Source organism: Arachis ipaensis, chromosome B10 (assembly GCF_059453495.1).
Source record: "Arachis ipaensis isolate K30076 ecotype BB chromosome B10, ASM5945349v1, whole genome shotgun sequence".
NCBI lineage: Eukaryota > Viridiplantae > Streptophyta > Magnoliopsida > Fabales > Fabaceae > Arachis > Arachis ipaensis.
In genome coordinates, this window is record NC_142435.1 from 20,957,946 (window position 1) to 20,981,493 (window position 23,548).

The 23,548-nt window shown below is 38.1% G+C and overlaps 1 protein-coding gene and 1 non-coding gene across 2 annotated transcripts; one reads left to right on the forward strand and one right to left on the reverse strand.

Annotated features, from left to right (window-relative positions):
- Nucleotides 1–7,925: 7,925 nt before the first annotated feature.
- On the reverse strand, nucleotides 7,926–8,309 carry LOC148579364 (ethylene-responsive transcription factor 3-like). The gene has a single exon (XM_088489725.1). It carries the CDS (start codon nucleotides 8,307–8,309, stop codon nucleotides 7,926–7,928), a length of 384 nt encoding a protein of 127 aa, XP_088345851.1.
- An 8,684-nt stretch (nucleotides 8,310–16,993) lies between these two features.
- On the forward strand, nucleotides 16,994–17,101 carry LOC148579365 (small nucleolar RNA R71). The gene has a single exon (XR_015894141.1). It is a non-coding gene; the product is annotated as a small nucleolar RNA R71 (small nucleolar RNA).
- Nucleotides 17,102–23,548: the final 6,447 nt, after the last annotated feature.

A 23,548-nucleotide genomic window follows, 5' to 3' on the forward strand; every position in this document is an offset into this window, starting at 1 on the left:
CGTCTTCGCGGGGCTTATGTGTGGCCGCGGTTGCTCCTCGCCGTGGAGCCGTGTCGTCGTCCTTCAGCTATCACCAAAGCAGAGACGCGCGAGGGTGGTGGACGCTGCCAGAAGCACCGTGCCGCTGCCGCTGCCTGTGCTGTCATTGTCGTCGCCGACATTCTCGAGCGCCGCCATCAGAAATGGTTCAGTTCGCCGTTAATGGAGCTGGTTGGGGTTGTTCCAAGGCTTTGCCGCTGCTGCCAGCTCCTGGGTGCCGTTCAAGTCGCCACTCCTGCCACCCAAAACTTCGCTGCCGTCGCTGGAGAACTTTGCCGGTAAGGGTTTTAAATTTGTGGCTTCGGTCATTTTGAGTTTCGAGAAGGTTTTGATGCTGTACGGCTCTTCCAGTTGATCCGCCGAAGCTTCTGGCCGCCGCCGGAGCTGTTGCCGGGCCGGTTCGAAATTGTAGTTGCCTCATTGTGTTGTTTCGGTAAGAAATTATGTTTCGAATGATCTCGCGTTAGTATTCTGTTGTGTTCGGTTAATGAATACGAGTTTTGATAACGTGGGGTAGAGTCCTGATTATTGTATGTTATGATTAGTGTTGCTATGGTTATTGCGAACGTGACTGGAAGCTGAGGTTTTGGCTGCCGGAATTGTGGTTGTGGATTTCGGGTCGAGGCGGAAAGGACTTTGTGGCGCGTTTGAGTTATGGATTTGCGTTTTGAGGTAGGGGTGCTTTCCAAAAACTATGTTTTATGTATTGGAATTATTACATATGGATACTGATGTGAGATATTGTGTATTTGGTGATTGTAATTGCCTTATGTATTATTTGATTGACTCGAATGATTATGGATGTTGGTTTGGCTGAATTGTTGTGCGGCTTTATGAAATGTAATGTTTTAAAGTTGATTCTTTAAAGATTTGAAATATGAGTATAAACCATTGAGGATTGGTTTGAATTGAGTCAATTATTTCAATGATGTGAAAAGTCGAATGCACTTTTGAATTCAGCCTGGTTTACTTTAATTGACTTGGTTAAGGACAAATGATTTATTGCCGAACTGATTCTTTAAAGCTTTAGAGAGTTAAATCGGTTGATATTGAGTTGATTTCTGAAATGGTTTCCTTGAGATATGCCACTGAGGCGACTGTTGGATTTAGCTTGCTTTTGAATTGATTTCTGGTTTTGAACTGTTGAAAAGGAATGAGAAACGGTTTAGTTGGGACCCGAAACGGGTGGCAAAAGTCCAAGTTTTAGGGGAGGTGCTGCCGAAATTTCTATAAAATCCGAGTCTTTATTGAAATGTTGTTTGGAGAATGATGAGTTAAAGACTTCTACTATTTTATTTGAATTATCAAGAAAAGGATGATTCATACTTTTGAAATGAATTATTAAAGAGGGAATTGTGGTTTAGTCTTGCTTCTTAAGAAAGGCATTGTATCTCTTTCAGGAGAAAGTTATTTAGATGAAACTTGTGTTTTAAAGCTATTTGAATGTGAAAAGGGTTTATGCCTTTGAATTTGACTTGGGAGTTTCAATTAAAGAGTTTTAATGATTTTGAAAAGACCTGACTGTCTATTGACAAGTTTCATTTTTAAATGTTTTGAGAAAGGTTTTAAGTACTCTTTGAATTCTGAACTTTTGCAAGACTAAAACAATTTTGAACAGTTGAAATGCTTTAGAATTTATCATGGGGGTTGAAGCTGGTTTTGCCTAGGTAAAGGAAACGGCTTTGAAAGAAGTAAATGATTACGTGACTCGGTTTGGCTTAGATCCTATTTTATTACTCAAGTCGGAAAGCCAATGTTTTAATGATTTTAAATGAATTTGGCGAAATGAGTTATGTTATTCTCCCCTAAAGACTTGGGACTCTGTCGAGAAACTTTTGTTATAAAATCCCATTGTTGGATGGATGATTTTGAATATCTCAAAGAGGCTTTTAACTTGCCATGATTATGGAAGTTTTGGAAAGAGGATGTCGAGAGTGGCATTATTTTGAAAGGAGAATTTACCTTGAGTAAAAGTGGCTTATGAGCCTGAGATGATTTGAGAAATGAGATCTTTAAAGCCAAGGCTGAAAAGAGTTGAAACTTGATTTCAAAGTGAAATGAGTTGAGAAAATGATTTATGGCTTAAATGCCGATTTCATGAATTTGATGATTTTGAATGTGGAAGTGCTGTTTTGTTGAGAGCCGGAATGGCTGTGTATGTTTATACATATTGATTGGTTCTGGATTGAACTGTGAGCCGGAATGGCTGTGTATGATATGAATATTGGCTGGTTCTGGAATGAACCGTGAGCCGGATGGCTGAGATGGATGTTGATCCATGGATGAGATTGATTGCATGTTTATGCTGAATCATTGATAAATGTGAATGTTGCACTTCCACTATCTGAGATACGAGTTTCCCTGGGTAGTAGCAGTGGCTAGCCACCACGTGCTCCAGGTTGAGACTTGATACTCTGTTGACCCTATGTCGTAAGTGTGGCCGGGCACTGTGAAAGCCCCGGATGAGCTCGCCCCCGAAAATATTCACCAGTGAGGGTGATGGATATGGATCATGATTATGATCAAGTTTATGATGAGTATAACTCGAGTTGGGGATGCGCGACAGAGGGACAGTCCAATGGTTAGCTACCAGGACTTGTCGGGTTGGCTCTATAACCGACAGATGATATCATCAGCCACTAGGGACAGGCATTCATCATATGCATCTATGTGACATTGCTTGGGTGTGCATATTGTACTTGGCTTGCCTTTGTGATTAATTGCTAATTGTCCTACTTGCAATAACTGTTTGTTTGTGCCTGCATCTTCCTATTTGTGTTTGCATCTGGGACTTTGTTGGATTGTGGTGATTGGTTGTTGGTTGGATTGTTTGGGCCTAGGGCCGTGGTTGGAAAGAGATGAACTGATGGTTGATTTCGGTTTTGTGCTTCTGGGTTGGAATAAAATTATGAAAGGCTATTTTGGTTCCGCATAGATAAACCGTTTTGAAAGGCTTTTGAGTTTTGAGAATTGAATGGTTCCTCTTTCAGTAAAGATTTTTGACTTTACTTTTATTGAAAACCGTGTTTTTGAAAAGAGGCATAAGAAGGTTATTAATCACTGGTACGGTTTATCTTCATGTATCCTATTACAGTAATTCCCAAAAACCCTCTACTGAGAACCCTTTCGAGGATGATGTTCTCACCCCCCCTATATTTTTCCCCTTTCAGGATATGGGCGCAGAAGTTACGAAGAGTTCTTTTAGTTGTGGTTGAAATGCTCTGTATTGCTTTAGACTATTATTTGTACCCTCGCCTTTATCTTGAGATATTCTGTAAGAGGGATAGGAATTGTATTGGATTATGTTTGTAATATTATTTATATATATTTATGTATATATATGGATGTACTCTTTATGAGTTTTGTAAGTTGTATGGTATTTATGGACGTATGTTATCGGATGAAAGTTTTTGGGAGCGGTATTGCGGTTTAAAGTTTCAAACAGGCTCATATTTTAGTATTAAATAGTATAAAAATCGTCGTAATGTCCGAGCTATCAGAGTCGCACAGCCGGAAGTGTGAGCTTTGGTAGTTAGGGTGTTACAATTATCATCATCATCATCATTGCTGTAGTCTTGCGAGTTGCTAAATTAAAATATAAATATATTACATATACATAAAAAAATTAATTATTAATTAAATCATTTATTCTTATTATAATACAAAATACATATTAAAAAATTATAACATATATTTTGACACAAATATTTATACAAATACATAATAATAATTTGGTAGTTAATTTTTAATATACATATAATATTTTTTATTAACATAACTTAAGCCTACATCCATGCATTACAAGCTAGGCATATTAACTAATTGTGAAAACAAATTCATTATTGCAAGATTATATAAAATTATGGATACTTTTTAATATATTTTTTTCCGTGATTACGGATTCTCGAATGAAGTAAAGTATAAAATTGTTTCCGGGTAAAATAATATGATCTTTTGGCCAATGAAAAGGTAAAATTTTGGTTAATATTTGAATCAATTTGACAAATTCAAAATAATTCATGTATCATATTTTATATTAAGTAGCTCATGATCATACTCTATTATAAAATGTAAAAATACAAGTTCAATAGTAGCAAGCAGTCTCTGTATTACGAAATTACATTTTTCAAAAGTTTAAATTAATATGAAAAAGTATATTAATTAAATTTTTTAATTTTTTATGATATTTTTTAGTATGACAAATTAAAGACTAATGTGTAACACCTTTACTATTAGAATATTTTACTATTAGAATATCACGCTTCTGCTGAAGATGATGATGATTAATGAGAATTTAGCATGCTTAAAGTTTGGATGACATGTGGGAGGTACGTGTCACTCATTTAAGCTGTTGGGTCAGCGATTCAAGTTATAAATATCTTAAACGGATAATTATAAAAACTAGATATATTAAAACCAATATTTTGAAAACCGGATTGGATCAGCCGGTCGATCCGGTCCGCTGCTTATAACCGTTCTGTCAAGAATCGTTTGAAAACCGTTGAATCAGCCGATAACCGGCCTATTGGACTGGACAAGAAACCGGCCGGTTCCTTAAAAACAACGCCGTTCGGAGTTTTTTGGAAAAAGAAAAAGGAACACCAACGCGTCACTCACCCGGTCACCCCTTTCCCCCAATACCCCCTCTCATTCGTGAATGCCGCACTCATCTCATCCCCTTCTGAAGTAAAGTTCACAATATTGACAAACCAAAACCCTAGCCTCCTCCTCAACGATTTAACTACCGCCGTGCGTGGTTGTCAGCGCCTCTGCGGGTTCTTCCTTCCCCCTTTCCCAAACCAAAACCCAGGACCTCTATTCTAGTACGGCATGTCATCCCCATCCTCCCTGGCTTTTCTGTTCGAGCCTTGGAGCAGCTCGTCGTCGACTCGTCGCCATTTCGTTTACAACAAAAAAAATAAACAAAGCTTCGGTAGCGCTGAGAGCCCCTTGCCCCCTTCTCTCCTTCTCCACTCTCCAAAACTCAAGTCCTCTCAACCAAAGAAAAAGTTAAAAACCCTAGACTCAATCGTTGTTCGTTTGTCCGTTGAGCCACTGCCGTCGTCTGTTCGTCGAGCCACTGCCGTCGTCTGTTTGTCGAGCCACGGCCGTCGTCCGTCGCACGCAGGGCTGCTCTCTCGTGCCATTCTAAAAATCTCCAACCCATACTCTCTTCTTTGATTACTGATTATTTGATTGTTCTATGTTAATTTTTTTTTTTGAATGATTATCTGATTACTGATGAGCTCCGGTTCTGTTCTGTTCCTGTTTTGTGTGTTGTGATTTCGCTGATTATTGAAGGTCTTATGATTATTGATTATTGAATGTCTTTTGATTATTGATCATGATTACTGATGTTCTGCTGGTTTTGTTGTGTTGTGTTTTACTTGACTATTTTCTGTTGTGTTGTTGTTGTGCCGATGTTTTGTGTTTTGTGATTTCTTTGCGAAGTGATGTGCTGCTGAAAATTGAATTGCTGTTGTTTTGTATGTGTTTGTGTTTGTGCTTCACTATTTTGTGACTTAATTATGCTTAGATGGTGATTGTCTTCATAATTTGATTTACGTATCACAAGAGGATCGGAGTCCTTCTAGATAGTTCACCTAGTACAGGGAAGACTTCCTTGGCTCAATTATGTGTTCATGATGTTGGGGTAAATTTTTTCCAAATAAATGGATCTAAAATTGTTACCCAGTATTTTAGGGAAAGTGAGCAAGCATTGCATGAAGTTTTTGATTCAACAATTCAAGCTGCACCTGCTGTGGTTAGATTTATTTTTTGGCCAAATAAAGAGTTCCTTAATTTCAGAGATTGTGTTTTATGAAATAAATTTAGATATTGTTTTAAGCTTCACATATCTTTGAGCTACATATCACATGAAAAATAGTTTTTGAAGTTATTCATTCAAGTCTTAATATTAATCTTATAGTGCTAATTTCTCTTAAGTTTCGGGGGTATGTTAAATGTGCTAAGTACATATAGGATGTAATATTGTTATTTGATCTATGTAATGGATCCCATTTAGTGGGATGAGGCTCTCTGTTGTTGTTCTTGTTAAATTGTTGGCTGGTGGTCATAAGGAATTCATGTCGGAATTTTGGGTTCTATAATGTTGTTATTAATGTAATGTACCATACTACTGTATTCTTTACAAGCACAATGGGGTAAAAAATAAAAGGTAACCATTTCACTAGCTCTAATATATTGCATGGGGGTTATGAACTACTATAATTGGTTGGTTTGTTATTGTTGGTCTCCTAGTGATTTCTTAATTGCTCTTAGGTCATGGAGATTATTATTTGGCCGAGTTTCATGGTATAAGTTTGGAACATATTTTAAGATATATATTAGACTATAATTATATTTTAGAATATTTATTTATAATTTATTTATTATTTTATTCTAAACAGTTTTTTCGGTTGAACTACGGTTAAACTAGTTAGACTAATAAACCAGTGAACCAGTGACTAGAGTGGTTCGATGACCAGTCCGGTTCTCAGAACCTTGATTAAAACACAAATAATAATATATATGCATGAGTTACTAATATAAATGACATTAGTAACATAAAGATAAAAGATATACGATGAAGCATTAGCAAAGCTAGGTTCAGCGAAGGGTACCAATATTTACTCATATCGGCGGATATCGAGCTCGATAATAATATTGTTAACTAAATTTTATTTTTAAATTAAAAATATTAATTACTCAAATTAAAATATTCATATAATTTTCATTACTTATAAATTACTAGAATTATAGTTTTAATTATGTAAAATATTTTATCATAACAATATATATATATATATATATAAGAATATGAATTTAATTGAATTCAAATAGTTATAAATTAATTTCTAAAAATAAGGAACTCCAATTAATAAAATAAATTATAATTTATTTATATTTAGATTTTAAAAAATGTGGATCGTTACATAATCCGTCACATATTAGAGCTCTATTTAAGAGTTTGCTACAAGCCAATGGGTTGTTTTATGTACAAGACGGGATTCAAATCCCTGACACTTGCTTAAGCAGACTAGTGAGCTAACTACTAGACCAATCCAACTTAATTATATTAATTAGAGTAAAGGACAAATAGGTCCCTGACCTTTTTTTCACGGACATTTTTATCCCCAATGATTGGAAAATACATTCATGTCCCTGACCCTTTAAAAACGTGGACAAATTTACCCCTCCGTTGAAGTCACCCAGTTGGACCCGACGGAAAATGCTGACGTGGCTCCCGTGGCGCTAACCTGGCCGTTACGGGATGACACGTGGAATGTATCTTCTGAAAAGAGGATGTATTAGTCCCCACCACTAAAACGACGCCATTTCTCCCCCACCCCTCCAAACAAACTTTAATATCCTCTTTCATTTTCAACCAATATTCCAGATTCAAGCCAAATCAGATTCAAATTTTCAACCAATCAACAATACTTCACCAAATCCAGAAGCAGCAAATTCAGCACTTTCAGTTTTACGATTCCAGAATCACCAGCAATGCATCCAAAACACACAAACAAAGAATCAACGGAGTAACAAATCGCAACAACATCAGCAAAATTTCAAGAAAAATGAGAGGCAAGAGTCTAAGCAAATTCAGATTCAACAAGCAATTCAGCTACATATTCACCAACAACAGAGCACAAATTCAATTTCACAGGCTCAGTTCACAATTCAACTAGTCCATATTGTGCAATTTATGAAGAACATGTAAGAACTCCTCATAATTCTAGAAAAATTGGTACACTCTCAAATAGAATCAACAACTTATCAGAAATTGCATATGGAGAAAACGGCTCTGGCCTAGGAGGAAGTTGGCATCCAGGGCGGCGGAGCAGCAGCGGAGGGGTTGAATCTCCCACCGACAGCAAGCGGCGCTAGCGAAGCTGCAGTTCTACATTGAGGCTGTGGTACCGAGGTCGGCGCCGTCGCAAAGGAGGAAGGAAAGGACACCGTGCCTGATGGAGGCGGCTGGATCTTGAGCGGCGAGAAAATTTTGTCTTGGCTTTTGGTCCCCAGAGTGTTCTTGCGGCGGCGTCGTAAGCACGTGCGGCGTCCTCGGCGGAATCGAAGGTTCCGAGCCAAACCCTTGCTTTCTTCAACGGGTCTCTGATTTCGACGGTGAATCTTCCCCACGGTCTCTTCCTCACGCCGCAGTTTCTAACTTCCTTCAATACTGGCATCGGCCCTAATCCGTTTACCTCCGCTGCCGCAATCACCACCGTGGGTTTCAGAGCCGCAGCTCCTCTGCCTCTTCCCATGGCGATGGCTTTGGTTTTCAATATAAAAAAGAGTAATTTGGTGATGTTTTAAGGAACAGAGCGGAACCCAGATTGGGAAACGATGAAAAGTGATGGTTTATCAGTGGCTAAGAGAAGGGGGGATTGAATCTTAGCCCCTTTTTCACTTAGTAACTCTTGCTGTCCTTTAGAACACTTGAGGAGATATTTCTTGTTTTTGTCTCGTGCCTAGCCAAGAGACTTTTTCGTTTTTTCTTGTGACCAGTCACGAGATATTTTTCAGTTTTGTCTCCTATGCAGCAGAAGTAGAAATGGAGTAAAAGAGAGAGAAAATTACACCAAGATATATCCTGGTTCAGCTGCTAAGTGCAATGCAGCCTACATCCAGTCTCCATGACAACTATGATGGAATTTCACTATAATCATCCTTGATTACAAACACCAATTCTCCCTAGGAACTACCCTTCTTATCCGGGACAAGTCCAGAATCTATCCCCAATCCTAAACTTGACTTGGTCACTGCCAAGCTTTCAACTACTAAGTGCTAACCCAACTTGCAAGGGGATTCCCATAGAATCATGAAACACAACACAGATGTACAACGGACCTCTAAGGACATCTATCGTTTTTTTCTTTTAATTTTGCACACTCTACCTTTTTCCGCTCTGTGGCTTTTTCTTACAAACCTCACTGTTTAACTTTTTCCATGAGACTTAAGACAGACAAAATTTAGCAGAAAATTACAAAACAGAAAACATTGAAGGAGAAGAACTTCTGTTAGCTTAGGTAGCTATGAGAACTCTGTGCCTTGCACTCTCACTCCTTGCTTTAATCCCTGACTGTTCTCCCTTATTTATAAAAGGGGAAGCCTTCACGGTTGAAACTGTTGAACCAAGCTAAACTTCTTCTTCTTCAAACCAGAACCGGTTAGACCAGAGAGAGAGAGAGGAAAGGAAACCGAATGTAAAACCCAACATGCAATTACCTCTGTGTCTTCCCTTTACACCAAGCTTCACCAATCTGACCCATCCATCTTGACTTGCACTCCAAGATGGATCCCTAGACCTTGATACTTCTTGATGCATGACAGTTCCTCCTGCCCCACTTTTGCTTCCTCCTTCACGTAGCCTTCCTAGCTATCTTCTGTGATGAGTGAACACAAAGCAGAGACGAGCCATCCCTCTGAGATCTTCTTCCTCTAATCGAAATCTCCTTCTTCCATTTTTGGTATGGAGAGCATGAGCTTACTTCACCAAATCTTACCCATATTTGGTGAAGATCTCAGCCACAACATACTTTTAGTATTCTTTTTCTTGCCATCATTGCAATGGTCTTGTTACTTGCTTTTTCTTCTTTTAGGTAGCTTGCTATAGCTTCCATGTTTTCTCTGTGAAAAGACCAAAAGAGAAGAGAGAGTAGAGAGAGAAAATTTGAACAATAATCAATGTAACTGATGCGTGGCAGAAGTTAACCAATTAAAAGATTTTAATTAAGAGACAGCGTTGCACGTATAGCTCTTAACCAGCTAAGATCTGCCTCACCAATTTAAAAAGGGTTGTCACAAAATTTAGAAATAAAATACTGGGAGTATGAGTCCCAGGTCGTCTCCCAACGAGTTGTAGGAAAGAGTGCTAATTTACTAATCCGAAAATTCCCAGAAAGTTGAAGTTGATAATAAGTAATTAAAATAATTGTGAACTAAGGCAATAAAAATAAACTGAAAATAATTATTGATATTCTGAATAAAAGGCCTTGACTGGGGGAATAATTAAGCGAAACTTCTATCCTTATTGGGATATTCTCAAGTGTGGTGTAAAAAGGTTGTTGTTCTCACTCAATTTTCCCTTACTAAATAAGGAAAGATATGGTGATTGAACTAACTCTTACCCTCAGATCCTAGCCCTCTCCCTTGGGGAGGTCTAGTGTTAGTAAGTATGAAGTTAGCTAACAACGTCCAGTTTAACCAAGCACTTGAGCATTCCAACTCAAGTGTCACATCTTAATCAACACCCATGTCAAGTGAAAATTCTACTCCATTGACATGAAATCAATAATCATAAAAATACGAGAAGACATAATTGATTAAAATAAAATAGAGAATTAAAATTAATTAAAATAAAAATAACTTCATATATTAATAAGTTCAAAATGTAACATACTTAATTGAATAGGGTCAATGAGTAACTAACTAAAAATAAAGGAATAAGGAAACAAACTAAAGTAATGTCTTCAACGGAGGTAATGACTTTCAACATCCAAAAATCCAAGCAAAGGCATAAAATATCAATGTAACGCAACTCTAAAACTCAGATCTAAAACTAAGAGCAATCCTAATGTAATGAATCTCAGTGTGTGTGGATGCCTCCCTGAGTCTCTGCATGTTCCCTAGGTTTAATCTGTGTTTCTGGGCCGAAAACTGGGTCAAAAGTGGCCCGAAATTGCCCCCAGCATATTCTATTATTTTTGTAGATCGCGCAGGTCATGCGTACGCGTCGTCCACGTGTTCGCGTCAGGCAGTGATTTTCCTCGTCACGCGTTCGCGTCATGCGTGCAGACTCCAATCCACGCGTTCGCGTCAGGCACGCGTCCACGTTGCTGCGAATTCTTTATTTCGCGCGTTCGCGTGGGCCATGCGCTCGCATCATTGCTCGCTGGTCATCTCCTTAGTTTCTTGTGTTCCTTCCATTTTTACAAGCCTCCTCTCCAATTTCCAAGCCATTCATGCCCTATGAAGCCTGAAACACTTAACACACAAATCACGGTATCGAATGGGATAAAGGAGAATTAAAATACATAATTAAAAGTCTCTGGGAAGCAAGTTTTCAATCATGGAGTAATTTTGGGAAGGAATTGTAAATACATGCTTATCATATGAATAAGTGTGTAAAGAATTGATAAAACCACACAATTAAACACAATATAAATCATAAAATAATGGTTTATCAACCTCCCCACACTTAAACATTAGCATGTCCTCATGCTTAGTTGAAGGAGATAAAGTAAATGAATAGGGACATGTAAAGCTCATGAAATGCAATGCAACCTATGTATATATGTAAACGCAACTTTATGCTTCTTGTCTACTTGGTCAAAAGTAAATAAGCTCTTCAAGACAAATATAAATTAGATTTTACTAACTCAACTCATATAGTAAATACAGGTAACATTGTAAGAAGACAGCTCATGAAAGCAGGGAACATAGAATTAAGCATTGAACCCTTACTAGTAGTGTATGTGCACTCTAATCACTCAGGTGTATAGGGTAATCACTCTACTCTTCTCTAGTCATGCTTTCTGAAAATTGTTCTTTACCTAACCAATCAACAATATTTAACATACCAATGCAAACATCATGAGGTCTTTTTCAAGGTTGTAATGGGGCTAAGGTAAGGGTAATGGTATACATATGGCTAAGTGAGCTTTATAAATTGAATCTTTAATTAACCTAAGCTTTCACCTAATATATATACACTCTATATAACTCTAGAATCATGCCTAGCTACCCATAGTCTTCACTTTTGCATTACATACTCATGTATCAACTTTTCTTTAATTTTATCACATATGCATTGATTTTTCATTAACTTAACATTGGGGTAATTTTGTCCCCTTATTTATTTACTTATTTATTGAAAAAAAAATTTTTTGGATTTTTTTTTAGGAATAAAAGTAAACATAACATTATCAATGCACATGGATTTTTAATTTTTCTAGTCTCACATGAGTAGATACCCAAATTCCCATTATTTTATCAAAGTAAAATAACACATTCCTTCATTATCCCTTGTTCCCATAATTTTTCCATACTCAATTAACACACAATTCCTATCTTATGCTAACCAAAGATTCAATTTAGATATTTAATTATTTTTTCCGCTTAAGGCTAGTAATGTGGTAAAATATAGAACAAATAGGATTAAGAGGCTCAAAGTGGCTAACAAAGGTAATTAAAAGGGTAGGCTTATTTGGGATAAGTGAGCAAAAATCAAATAATGGTCTCAATCATACGCATGCATATAACATATTAAATATTGGACATATAGGATGAAACAAAATAAGATTACAATCATAGAGAAGCAAACACACAAGAATAAAATAATTATGGTTAAATAATATAACCATGTAATTAAGCTCAAATCTTACAGGTTGTGTGTTCTTAGCTTTTTAAACTATATTCCAAATATAACTTCAAACAAGTTTACACAAAGGTTTTGATTTAAATTAGTGAAATTTTTCAGAAAATAGGGTCTTAGAAGAAACTTATTATTTTCAATCAAGTAGAACATGCATGCAACTAATTATTACTATGCAATTTATCCTATCCTAACAAAAGAAAAATAAACTAAATATCCTATTTTATTGGTGTTTAAGGAAAAGAAATTACCTCCGGAAGTCAGGTACTAACCGACCTCCCCACACTTAAGGCTTTGCACCGTCCTCGGTGCCATCTGTCAGAAACAGAGGGTGGCTGGTAGCAGCATCTCCACCATCGGGACCGTCATGGCTCCCTGTGCTGGTAAATGAAGTGGAGTCTGGAACGTCTGGGTCGTCGTCAGATCTGTATTTTCCCATAAATAGCTCCTTAAGGTATGTGAATCGGCGCTTGTTACGGCGCTCTCTTAGCTTTGCTTTGTGTTCCTGCCAATCCAACCTTTCTAGTATCTGATGGAGCAGTTGGTTTATTGTAGGTGCTTGTGGTGTTGAAGGAGGAATGTCTTCAGCCGATCCTGTAGGCTGGCTTGTAGTGGATGTTGATGGTCTGATATATTTCCTGTTAGGGACGTACTGATCATCCCTTGGAAGTAAGGCTTTGGTGTCCCCAGCTCTGTAAGAGACTCCGGCTGCCGAGACGAGATCTGAAACCAAGGCGGGAAAAGGTAAGTTGTCCGCAATTTGTACGTGTCCCATTGCATTCCGGATGTGTCTTGGTAAGTTTAGGTGCTGGTCTGTAAGGATACACCATAGTAAAATAGCCATATCTGCAGTGAAGGAGGACTCGTGAGTGCTCGGAAATACATAACGGGACATGATCTGTGCCCATACTCGAGCCTCCAAGGTAAGTGCTGAAGCCGATATCCCTTTTGGTCGGGATCGATGGTATCCGTAGATCCATAAGCTGCCAGGTTGTGCTATTACTCTGAGAACGGCATCCCAGTCAAATTGGTATGTCTGGCGCTTGAGTGAGGCTTCTTGGAATGCGTCCAATCCTTCTAGAGCAGAGGGAAGATCTAAAGCTTGTTGAATGGCCTCTTCAGTTATGGAGACTTGCTTCTGACGGACATAGACAGACTGCATGGTTGGCATGTGAAAATTGGAGTAGAATTCTACTACCCATGAGAGATTAACCTGCCTTGGCTGTCTCCGTAGGAATTCCCATTGTCTTCGTTCAATTTGCGGCTCAACAAAGTTATCAATGTGGTTTGGGAGGATGAGAAGGTATTCATTGTTGTAATTCCTCTCTGCCAGGATGGGGAACATCTGCTCACAGTAGCGGTTAGGAAATCGCGCAGTGTCCTTTGCTGGAAAAGCTTTTTCTTTTTCATCGACCTTGATGATCCTCTTAATTCTTTTTGTTGAGGGCTTTACTGCTGGTGAAGATGGCTCTGCCACTAATGTTCTTTTTGTTTCTCTCCTTGCTGGTGGTTTGGAAATAGTTTTCTCTTTTCCTTTCTTGGTGGCCATCCTGAAAAAGGGAAGAGAAAGTAATTTGTAAAGCTAAGGGTTCGAACAAGGGAGCAAATATTATGAGTGGTAATCAATGCATGGTGAAGAGGGATGTCGTTAACACATGGTAAACTAGAAATAACATCCACCTTTGCTGAATCTACAGAAATGCTAGTATTAGACATAACATGTCCTAGTACAATTCTGTGTTTTACCATAAAGTGACATTTTTCAAAATTTAACACAAAGTTTGTATTAACACATCTATCTAACACTTTAGATAAACTATCCAAGCAAAGGCTAAATGAATCACCATATATGCTAAAATCATCTATAAAAATTTCCATACAGTTCTCAATCAGATCAGAGAAAAGACTTATCATGCACCTTTGGAAAGTAGCAGGGGCATTACACAAGCCAAATGGCATTCTCTTATAAGCATAAGTTTCAAAAGGACATGTAAAAGTAGTCTTCTCCTGATCTTCAGGAGCTATATGAATTTGAAAGTATCCTGTATAACCATCTAAGAAACAATAATGAGATTTACCTGACAGGCGATCAAGCATTTGATCAATGAATGGCAAGGGATAGTGATCCTTGCGAGTGGCTTGGTTGAGACACCTATAGTCAATGCAAACTCTCCATGAATTCTGCACTCTAGTTGTCAGGAGCTCTCCATGCTCATTCTTTATTGTTGTGACTCCAGACTTCTTGGGCACCACTTGTACTGGACTGACCCATTCACTATCTGAAATTGGGTAAATGATATCTGCTCCAAGTAGCCTGGTCACTTCCTTCTTGACAACTTCTAAGATGGTGGGATTCAATCTTCTTTGAGGTTGACGGATAGGCTTTGCTCCCTCTTCTAGGAATATTCTGTGTTCGCAAATTTGAGGACTGATGCCTACTATATCCGCCAAGCTCCATCCAATTGCTTTCTTATGTTTTCTCAGCACTTGGAGTAGCTGTTCTTCCTGTTGAGAAGTGAGTTCCCTTGCAATGATGACTGGGAACTTCTGCTTGTCCTCAAGATAAGCATACTTGAGGTGTGGAGGAATGGGCTTCAACTCTAATTTCTGTTCATAGCTAGGTTCTGGATCATCCGGGGCTGGTGATAATGGTAAAGTCTTCTCACTGTTTTCAGAAAGTGTCCCCACACTTGGACCTTGCTCCATGTACTTCTCTTCTAATTCTTCCTGGTGAACCTCAGCTATAGTTTCATCAATTATATCGCACTGGAAGATAGAATGATCTTTCGGAGGGTGCTTCATAGCTTCATGTAAACTGAAACTCACTGTTCTGCCATCTATCTCAAAGGAGTAAGTTCCTGAGAATGCATCCAGCTTGAACTTTGAAATCTTCAGGAATGGTCTTCCAAGCAGGATTGATGATGGTCTTCCTGAGTCATTAGGGGGCATTTTCAGGATGTAGAAATCAATGGGAAATGTAAGTCCCTTAATGCTCACTAGTACATCTTCAGCAATTCCAACTACTGTAATAATGCTTTTATCTGCTAACACAAAATGAGCTGCCGACCTTTTTAAGGGAGGGAGCCTCAAAGTATCATATATGGACAAAGGCATTATGCTAATACATGCTCCTAAATCAAACATACAATCAGAAAATATCACACCTTCACTAGTACAACTAACCATACATGGACCTGGATCACTACATTTTTTAGGTATATTTCCCATTAAAGTAGATATAGAACTACCTAAAGGAATAGTTTCTAATTCATTAATTTTATCTTTATGTATGCACAAATCCTTTAGAAACTTTGCGTATTTAGGTACCTGTTGAATAACATAAAAAAGGGGAACAGTTACCTCGACCTTTTTGAATATTTCTACCATTTTGGGGTCAAGTTCCATCTGTTTTCTGGGCTTCCTTGCAAGTTGTGAAAATGGAATAGGAGGGGCGCAAATTGTAGCTTCATCATCCCTTGGTGCTTCATTCTATGGTTGAGCTTCCTCTTCTTCAACTATGTCTTGTACGTCCTCTTCCTCTTCAGCATCTTCTATTTCCACCACATCCTCTGCTGACACATTTTCTGGTAGTTTTGGCTCCTCATGGTTCCTCTCCTACAGTGTGGTTTTAGACCTTAGAGTGATGGCATTGATGCTACCCTTGGGATTAGGCAGTGGTTGAGAAGGAATTCCATCAGATCTTGAAGGTTGATGTGTGGAATTAAGTGAGGAATCCATCCGGGAGACGAGAGCTTGTAAAGTGGCAGTTAAGCCATTCAGACTAGAGTTAAGCTGAGCATGCATGTCTTGCTGTCCTTGCGCAAGAGAACAGAGCATCTCGTCATTTGATGAGGAACTAGAATAAGCAGTCTGAGAAACTTGTTGTTGGGTTTGTTCGGGTCCTTGTGACTGTCTTAGGTGAGGTGCTCTGTAAGGTTGGTTCTGATTCTGTTGTCTGTTGTTGTTATTGTTATTCCACCTCTGGCTTCCATTATTGTCTCTGCCTCCTCTATTAAAGTTATCTCTCCAGCCATGGTTAGAATTATCTCTCCACCCTTGGTTGGAATTGTCTTGCCATCCATGGCTATTGTTGCCACCTTGGTTGTAGTTACCGCCTTGTTGATTGTATCCTTGATTCGGGCGGTCATAGAAGTTATGAGTGGCTGCCACAGTGTTATCTTCCTGGAGTTGTGGGCATTCATCAGTATAATGACTGTAATCAGCACAGATCCCGCATACTCTTTGTGGAACTAACTGTTGGCTCTGTTGTGGTGAAGGCTGAGCTTGTTGTGCTTGTTGTTGATTCAGCTACATCTGCTTCAGTAGGTTGGTCATTTCACATATACTCTGGGTGAGAGCAGTAGTTTCTTTGCTAGAGGAAATCTCTGCAACAGCTTTGGGGTTGCGCCTCTGTCTGTGATTCCTAGTGGACTCAGCTAAGTCGCTGATCAGTTGCCATGCTTCATCTGCGATTTTGTACTTTTTCAGAGAACTATTACTGGCACCTTCCAGTGTAGTTTTATCCTGGGGGTTCATGCCTTGAGTGAAGTAGCTGATCAATACTAGTTTACTAATCATGTGATGGGGACATGCGTCCAAGAAATTGTTAAAGCGCTCCCAATATTCAAAGAGAGTCTCTGATTCACCTTGAACAATACAGGAGATCTCTTTTCTCAGTCTATCTGTGACTTCGGCTGGGAAGTATTTTTCCAAAAATTCTCTTCTGAGTGTATCCCAGTTGGTAACAGTTGCTTCAGGTTGGGAGTAGTACCACTCCCTCGCCTTTCCCTCAAGAGAAAATGAGAAAGCGGTTAACAGAATAGAAGTTTCGTCTGCACCATGACGCCTAACAGTAGAACAGGCTGTCTGGAAATCCCTAAGGTGCTTGATAGGCTCTTGAGCAGGTAAGCCATGAAACTTGGGCATCAAGTTGATTAGTGCGCTTTTGAGTTCAAAATCTGTAGCTGCAGTTAGGTGATGCACTTGATACGGCTGCAGTGTAAAATCTGGGGCTCCTGCCTCCTGGAGAGTGATTCTCCTAGGTTCTGCCATGTTTACTGCACGTAAATCAACTGGATCAGTAGTAAATGAGCTTGTCTCGCTCTCAGATGGCGGTTCAGATTCGCCCTCAGATGAGACCGGTGAATTGATAATAATCACTTCACCACCCTCGGAGGCTAACCGACGTCGAGTTCGTCTAATATGTGAAAGGGTTCTTTCAATTTCAGGATCAAATGGGACTAAACTCGGATCAGGCAATGAACGCATCATTCAATGAGAAAGACATGTAACTCATGGTAACAGAAATAAAAATAAAATATGCAATTAAAAATAAAATATATACACTAATTAATAATTTAGCACACTATTGCAACTCCCCGGCAACGGCGCCAAAAATTGATGCGTGGCAGAAGTTAACTAATTAAAAGATTTCAATTAAGAGACAGCATTGCACGTATAGCTCTTAACCAGCTAAAATCTGCCTCACCAATTTAAAAAGGGTTGTCACAAAATTTAGAAATAAAATACTGGGAGTATAAGTCCCAGGTCGTCTCCCAACGAGTTGCAGGAAAGAGTGCTAATTTACTAATCAGAAAATTCCCAGAAAGTTGAAGTTGATAATAAGTAATTAAAATAATTGTGAACTAAGGCAATAAAAATAAACTGAAAATAATTATTGATATTCTGAATAAAAGGCATTGACTGGGGGAATAATTAAGCGGAACTTCTATCCTTATTGGGATCTTCTCAAGTGTGGTGTAAAAAGATTGTTGTTCTCACTCGATTTTCCCTTACTAAATAAGGAAAAATATGGTGATTGAACTAACTCTTACCCTCAGATCCTAGCCCTCTCCCTTGGGGAGGTCTAGTGTTAGTAAGTATGAAGTTAGCTATCAACGTCCAGTTTAACCAAGCACTTGAGCATTCTAACTCAAGTGTCACCTCTTAATCAACCCCATGTCAAGTGAAAATTCTACTCTATTGACATGAAATCAATAATCATAAAAATACGAGAAGACATAATTGATTAAAATAAAATAGAGAATTAAAATTAATTAAAATAAAAATAACTTCATATATTAATAAGTTCAAAATGTAACATACTTAATTGAATAGGGTCAATGAGTAACTAATTAAAAATAAAGGAATAAGGAAACAAACTAAAGTAATGTTTTCAACGGAGGTAATGACTTTCAACATCCAAAAATCCCAGCAAAAGCATAAACTGTCAATGTAACGCAACTCTAAAACTCAGATCTAAAACTAAGAGCAATCCTAATGTGATGAATCTCAATGTGTGTGGATGCCTCCCTGAGTTTCTGCATGTTCCCTAGGTTTAATCTGTGTTTCTGGGCCGAAAACTGGGTCAAAAAGCGGCCCGAAATCGCCCCAGCGTATTCTGTTATTTTTGCAGATCGCGTAGGTCACGTGTACGCGTCGTCCACGCGTTCGCGTCAGGCAGCGATTTTCCTCGTCATACGTTCACGTCGTGCGTGCAGACTCCAATCCACGCGTTCGCGTGGGCCATGCGCTCGCGTCATTGCTCGCTGGTCATCTCCTTAGTTTCTTGTGTTCCTTCTATTTTTGCAAGCCTCCTCTCCAATTTCCAAGCCATTCATGCCCTATGAAGCCTGAAACACTTAACACACAAATCACGGCATCGAATGGGATAAAGGAGAATTAAAATACATAATTAAAAGTCTCTGGGAAGCAAGTTTTCAATCATGGAGTAATTTTGGGAAGGAATTGTAAATACATGCTTATCATATGAATACGTGGGTAAAGAATTGATAAAATCACACAATTAAACACAATATGAATCATAAAATAATGGTGTATCAGTAACAAAGAGAGATAATTAAAGTGAATTAAGTTTTCCACTTCTTTTTGCTGAGTAGCGTGCCTCATTAAGGCAATCAATCAAATCAATTACAATTTCTCTCTCATGGTTCCAAGGTTTGCATTAACTCCACTTAATAAAATTTAAATTCCATCAAAGAATAATAACCATTGGAGCATGCAGCAATATGATTAAAGGAATGGTTTTCTCAAGTTAAATGAATAAAGAAATATATTGTGCCCCATCTGCTTTTGATTTCGGACCAGCATCTTTGTTGGGCTTTTAAATTGGTTTTTCTGGTCCAATAAGCATAACAATTCAGCCACCATTCACATAACAAGTTTGTATATGGCTGAATATATTTTTGATACAATTGGGCTTGTTATATTTTTCTTTTCTTTTCGGCCCAATAGCAAAAACCTGCATAGCAAAATTATTTTAATTAGCGCATATAAATTAAAATCAAATTAATAATTTTGCAACTAATTATTTTAATAATGTTTGATCATCATCAATTTAAATTAGAGTTTTCCAAACTCATCAATCTCCCCCTTGATGACAAACATTATTAAAAATTGAAATAGAAAGAGATCAAGGATTATAGTACTCCCTTTGAATACTTGGATTCCTTCCTTTACATGGCTCTCCCTTAATGTATGCAATTTTACCAAGAGAAGCTTTACCTGTAACTTTTGAAATCAAGCTTAAGGCAACTATGTTATTCAACATATAAAATTCTGCTATGTTGAATGGCTTGATTTATGAGTAGAGTTGAAGGTAAACAAAACTTAATTTGTTATCATAAAAATTTTCTGCTCAATCACAAACAAAGCATTTGAGTACATATCAACCAAGAATATTTTTTATGTTTCCAAAAAAATTGTTGTTCAATTTATTTAAGAAAAATATTTTCCAGCCATCATATCAGAGCAAGATAATTTATAGCAAAGAAAATATTTTTTAATCAAGCATGATTATATCAAAACACAGCAACTATTCATTATTTATTCTCATATCAAAGCTTAAAAGAACTGCCAAAAATAATTAATATGGCAAAAAAACTCAAGTGCTGCAAACATGTCATCAACAAAAATCATTTGAAAATGGGGTGATCATAATTCATAAAAGATTTCAGCCCCTATTTCTTTTAATTTTTCAGCTTTTCTCCCTCTTTTGTCATCAAAGGGGCACCTGCAAGAAATCAGAGGAATGCAAAATATCCAAGATATAACCAGCACCAAAATAACTAAGAGTTTAACAAAGTATCACAGGTCTAAAGTATCCATAACAGCCTACAAAGTATCAAACTAAGCCTAACAAAGCCATAAATCAACAAGAAACATAGTGATCAATCATCAGATAAATTGTACTCAGAGCCATCTGCATCATCATCATTGGCAGCCCCAAAGTCTTCTTCAAAAATTTGAAGCATCAAACCCACTCGTTCTTGGCACTTTGTCCAAGCCTTTTTATTTTCAAATGCTAGTTTTCGAGCGGCCTTGTTTGATTGCACCATCAGTGTGGACATATTTAAGAACTCATTGAGGACCTCCTTGATTGAATCTGCCATCTTGGATGGCTCGGCTGGGTGGCTTTCAAGGTCACTGTTCGATGGTTCGAGGGCATTGAGCGCTTGTCTTTCATGCTTTTACCTGAAACTCCTCCTCCCTTAATGATTGAGACCTTATTCTCTATAGCTTCATTTGTTAGATCAACCTTAAAATATTCAAAAATGCTGGTGAGAAACATGCCATAGGGAAGGTTTACCTTTTTGGTACTTTTAACAGCTTCCCACATATGCCTTATCATAAGGTATACAAAATAAATAGGAGAGGAAGTAACAATAGCAAAAAGTACAAGAGAATCAGAAACAGTTACTCTGTTGTGTGAGTCACTCTGTGGAGTCAAAATATGAGTAATGATTCTGTGCAGCAATGAATTTTTGGGACCGAGGGCCTTGTGAGTAGGAATGGTGCCATCCAAGCCAGACAAGTTCTCACAGATTCGTTGCAGGGTAATCTTGTATGTGACTCCAACCTGAGAGTCCCATTTTTCAGACATGTACACTCTTGGTCCCTCATCAGTGTAGCCTAGGACAGCGCTGATTATCTCCGAGTTCAGAGTCATATATACCCGCTTTACGTAGGAATGAATGGTACCATCGATCAGCCTCATATTAGCATAAAATTCTCGTACCAAACCTGGGTAAACGGGTTTATGAATATGGAGCAGAGGAGTCCATTTCAGATTCTCAAACAGAGGAGAGAAGTTGATTCCTTTGGCTGCAAGTGAGTCCAAATTCACTAGGTGTGAGGCACACAAGTGACGTTTCTCCAATACTTCCTTGTGGAACTCATAAGAGGCACACGAATTGAATCTTGCTGGATCAAAGTGTGAATGAGGTTTGTTGTATTTATTTTTGAATTCCAATAATTCCAGATTGGCTGGTTCCCTCATGTTGTGTAACACAAAGCTTTTGGTCTTCTGTGAACTTCGTCCAGGGGTTGCCTTCTTCGGTGGTGAGGGAGGTGGTGAGGTGTGAGACTCCTCTTCCTCTTCAACCATGGGTTCCTTCTTTTTTCTAGATGAAGTCTTTGTTGCTATGACCTTTCTGCGTATGGTTTCAGTAGATTGAGAGGTAGGAGATGAGGAGGATGTAGAATGAATGTGTATATGAGTGTGGGTTTGAGGGGTGGAAGATTTTTTGGAGAGAAGAATCTGTCCACTTTACCTTGGAGCAGTTTTCTTTTTCATGATATTAAAAATGGAGAAGTGGAGAGGGGAAGGTGAAGAGAGAACCAAAGTGAGTGGAGAGATGTGGGAGGTCAGGGAAGCATTAAATACTAATTGGAGAGAGAAGTGGAGTAGTTATTACCCATTAAGGCACGGTTATTAACCAGGGGAAGTTTCCTCTTTAAAAATTAAAACTGAAATGTTGGCTCCTAGAATCAAGGGATAAAGGAAGGGAAAAGATTTGATTTGACAATAACTTCTTCTAACAAGATTTGATAAGACAACTTCCGAAAAAAATAATTAACACAAAGAGGAACTCAAACCGGGTCAGAGTAAGGTCAAAGAGATTTGGTGGGGCCCAAGATAATTAATGTCAGCGTAGTCTCCCCCTGTATCATGGTCCGTTCAACACATCCTGAAATTTGTCTCCTGCTTTCCTACGAGACAAAACCAAACAGAATGAAAAAGTTCACAAATTTTCAACAGAACTTAATTCTATCATTCCCAAATTGTTTCTTAAAGTGCAGAATATGTCTTCACAAAGGGATTTTGTAAAAATGTCAGCAAGTTGGTCTTCAGATTTTACAAATTGAATATCAATAGTACCCTTTTGCACATGTTCTCTAATAAAATGATATTTGATTTCAATGTGCTTGGTTCTTGAGTGCAAAACAGGGTTTTTAGAAATGTTTATAGCACACATATTATCACAAAATAAGGGTATACTATTGATTTTTAATTTGTAATCTTCCAACTGCGTCTTCAACCAAATTAGTTGTGAATAACATGCAGATGCAGAAATATATTCAGCTTCGGCTGTGGATAGGGCTACTGTGGCTTGTTTTTTGCTTGACCACGTGTTGAGTGAGCTTCCAAGGAAGCAACACATGCTGGATGTGCTCCTTCTATCCACCCTATCTCCCGCATAATCTGCATCACAAAACCCTACTGCACAAAAATCATCAGATTTCAGATACCATAAGACATAATCACTAGTTCCCTTAATGTATCTAATGATGCGTTTAATGGCTGAAAGATGGGATTCTTTTGAGTGAGATTGAAATCTTGAGCATACACCCATACTTTGAACAATATCTGGTTTAGAGGAGGTAAGGTACATGAGAGATCCTATCATTCCTCTATACCGTGTTTCATCCACATCTTTGCCATCATCATCCTTTTCAAGTTTAGTGTTTGGATGCATTGGTGTTCCCATTGATTTGGAATTTTCTAGGCCAAATTTTTTTATCAGTTCTTTTGCATACTTTTCTTGGTGAATAAAAGTGCCACTAGGAGTTTGTTTAATTTGGAGGCCAAGAAAGAATGTTAGCTCTCCCATTAAACTCATTTCAAACTCACTAGTCATGAGTTTTCCAAACTCTTCACACAAGGACTCATTGGCCGACCCAAACACAATGTCATCCACATAAAATTGAACTAGGAGAATATCATCATTAGATGCTTTAATAAATAAAGTAGTGTCGGTGGTACCCCTTTGAAATTGATTTTCCAACAAGAAGGCACTAAGCCTTTCATACCAAGCTCTTGGAGCT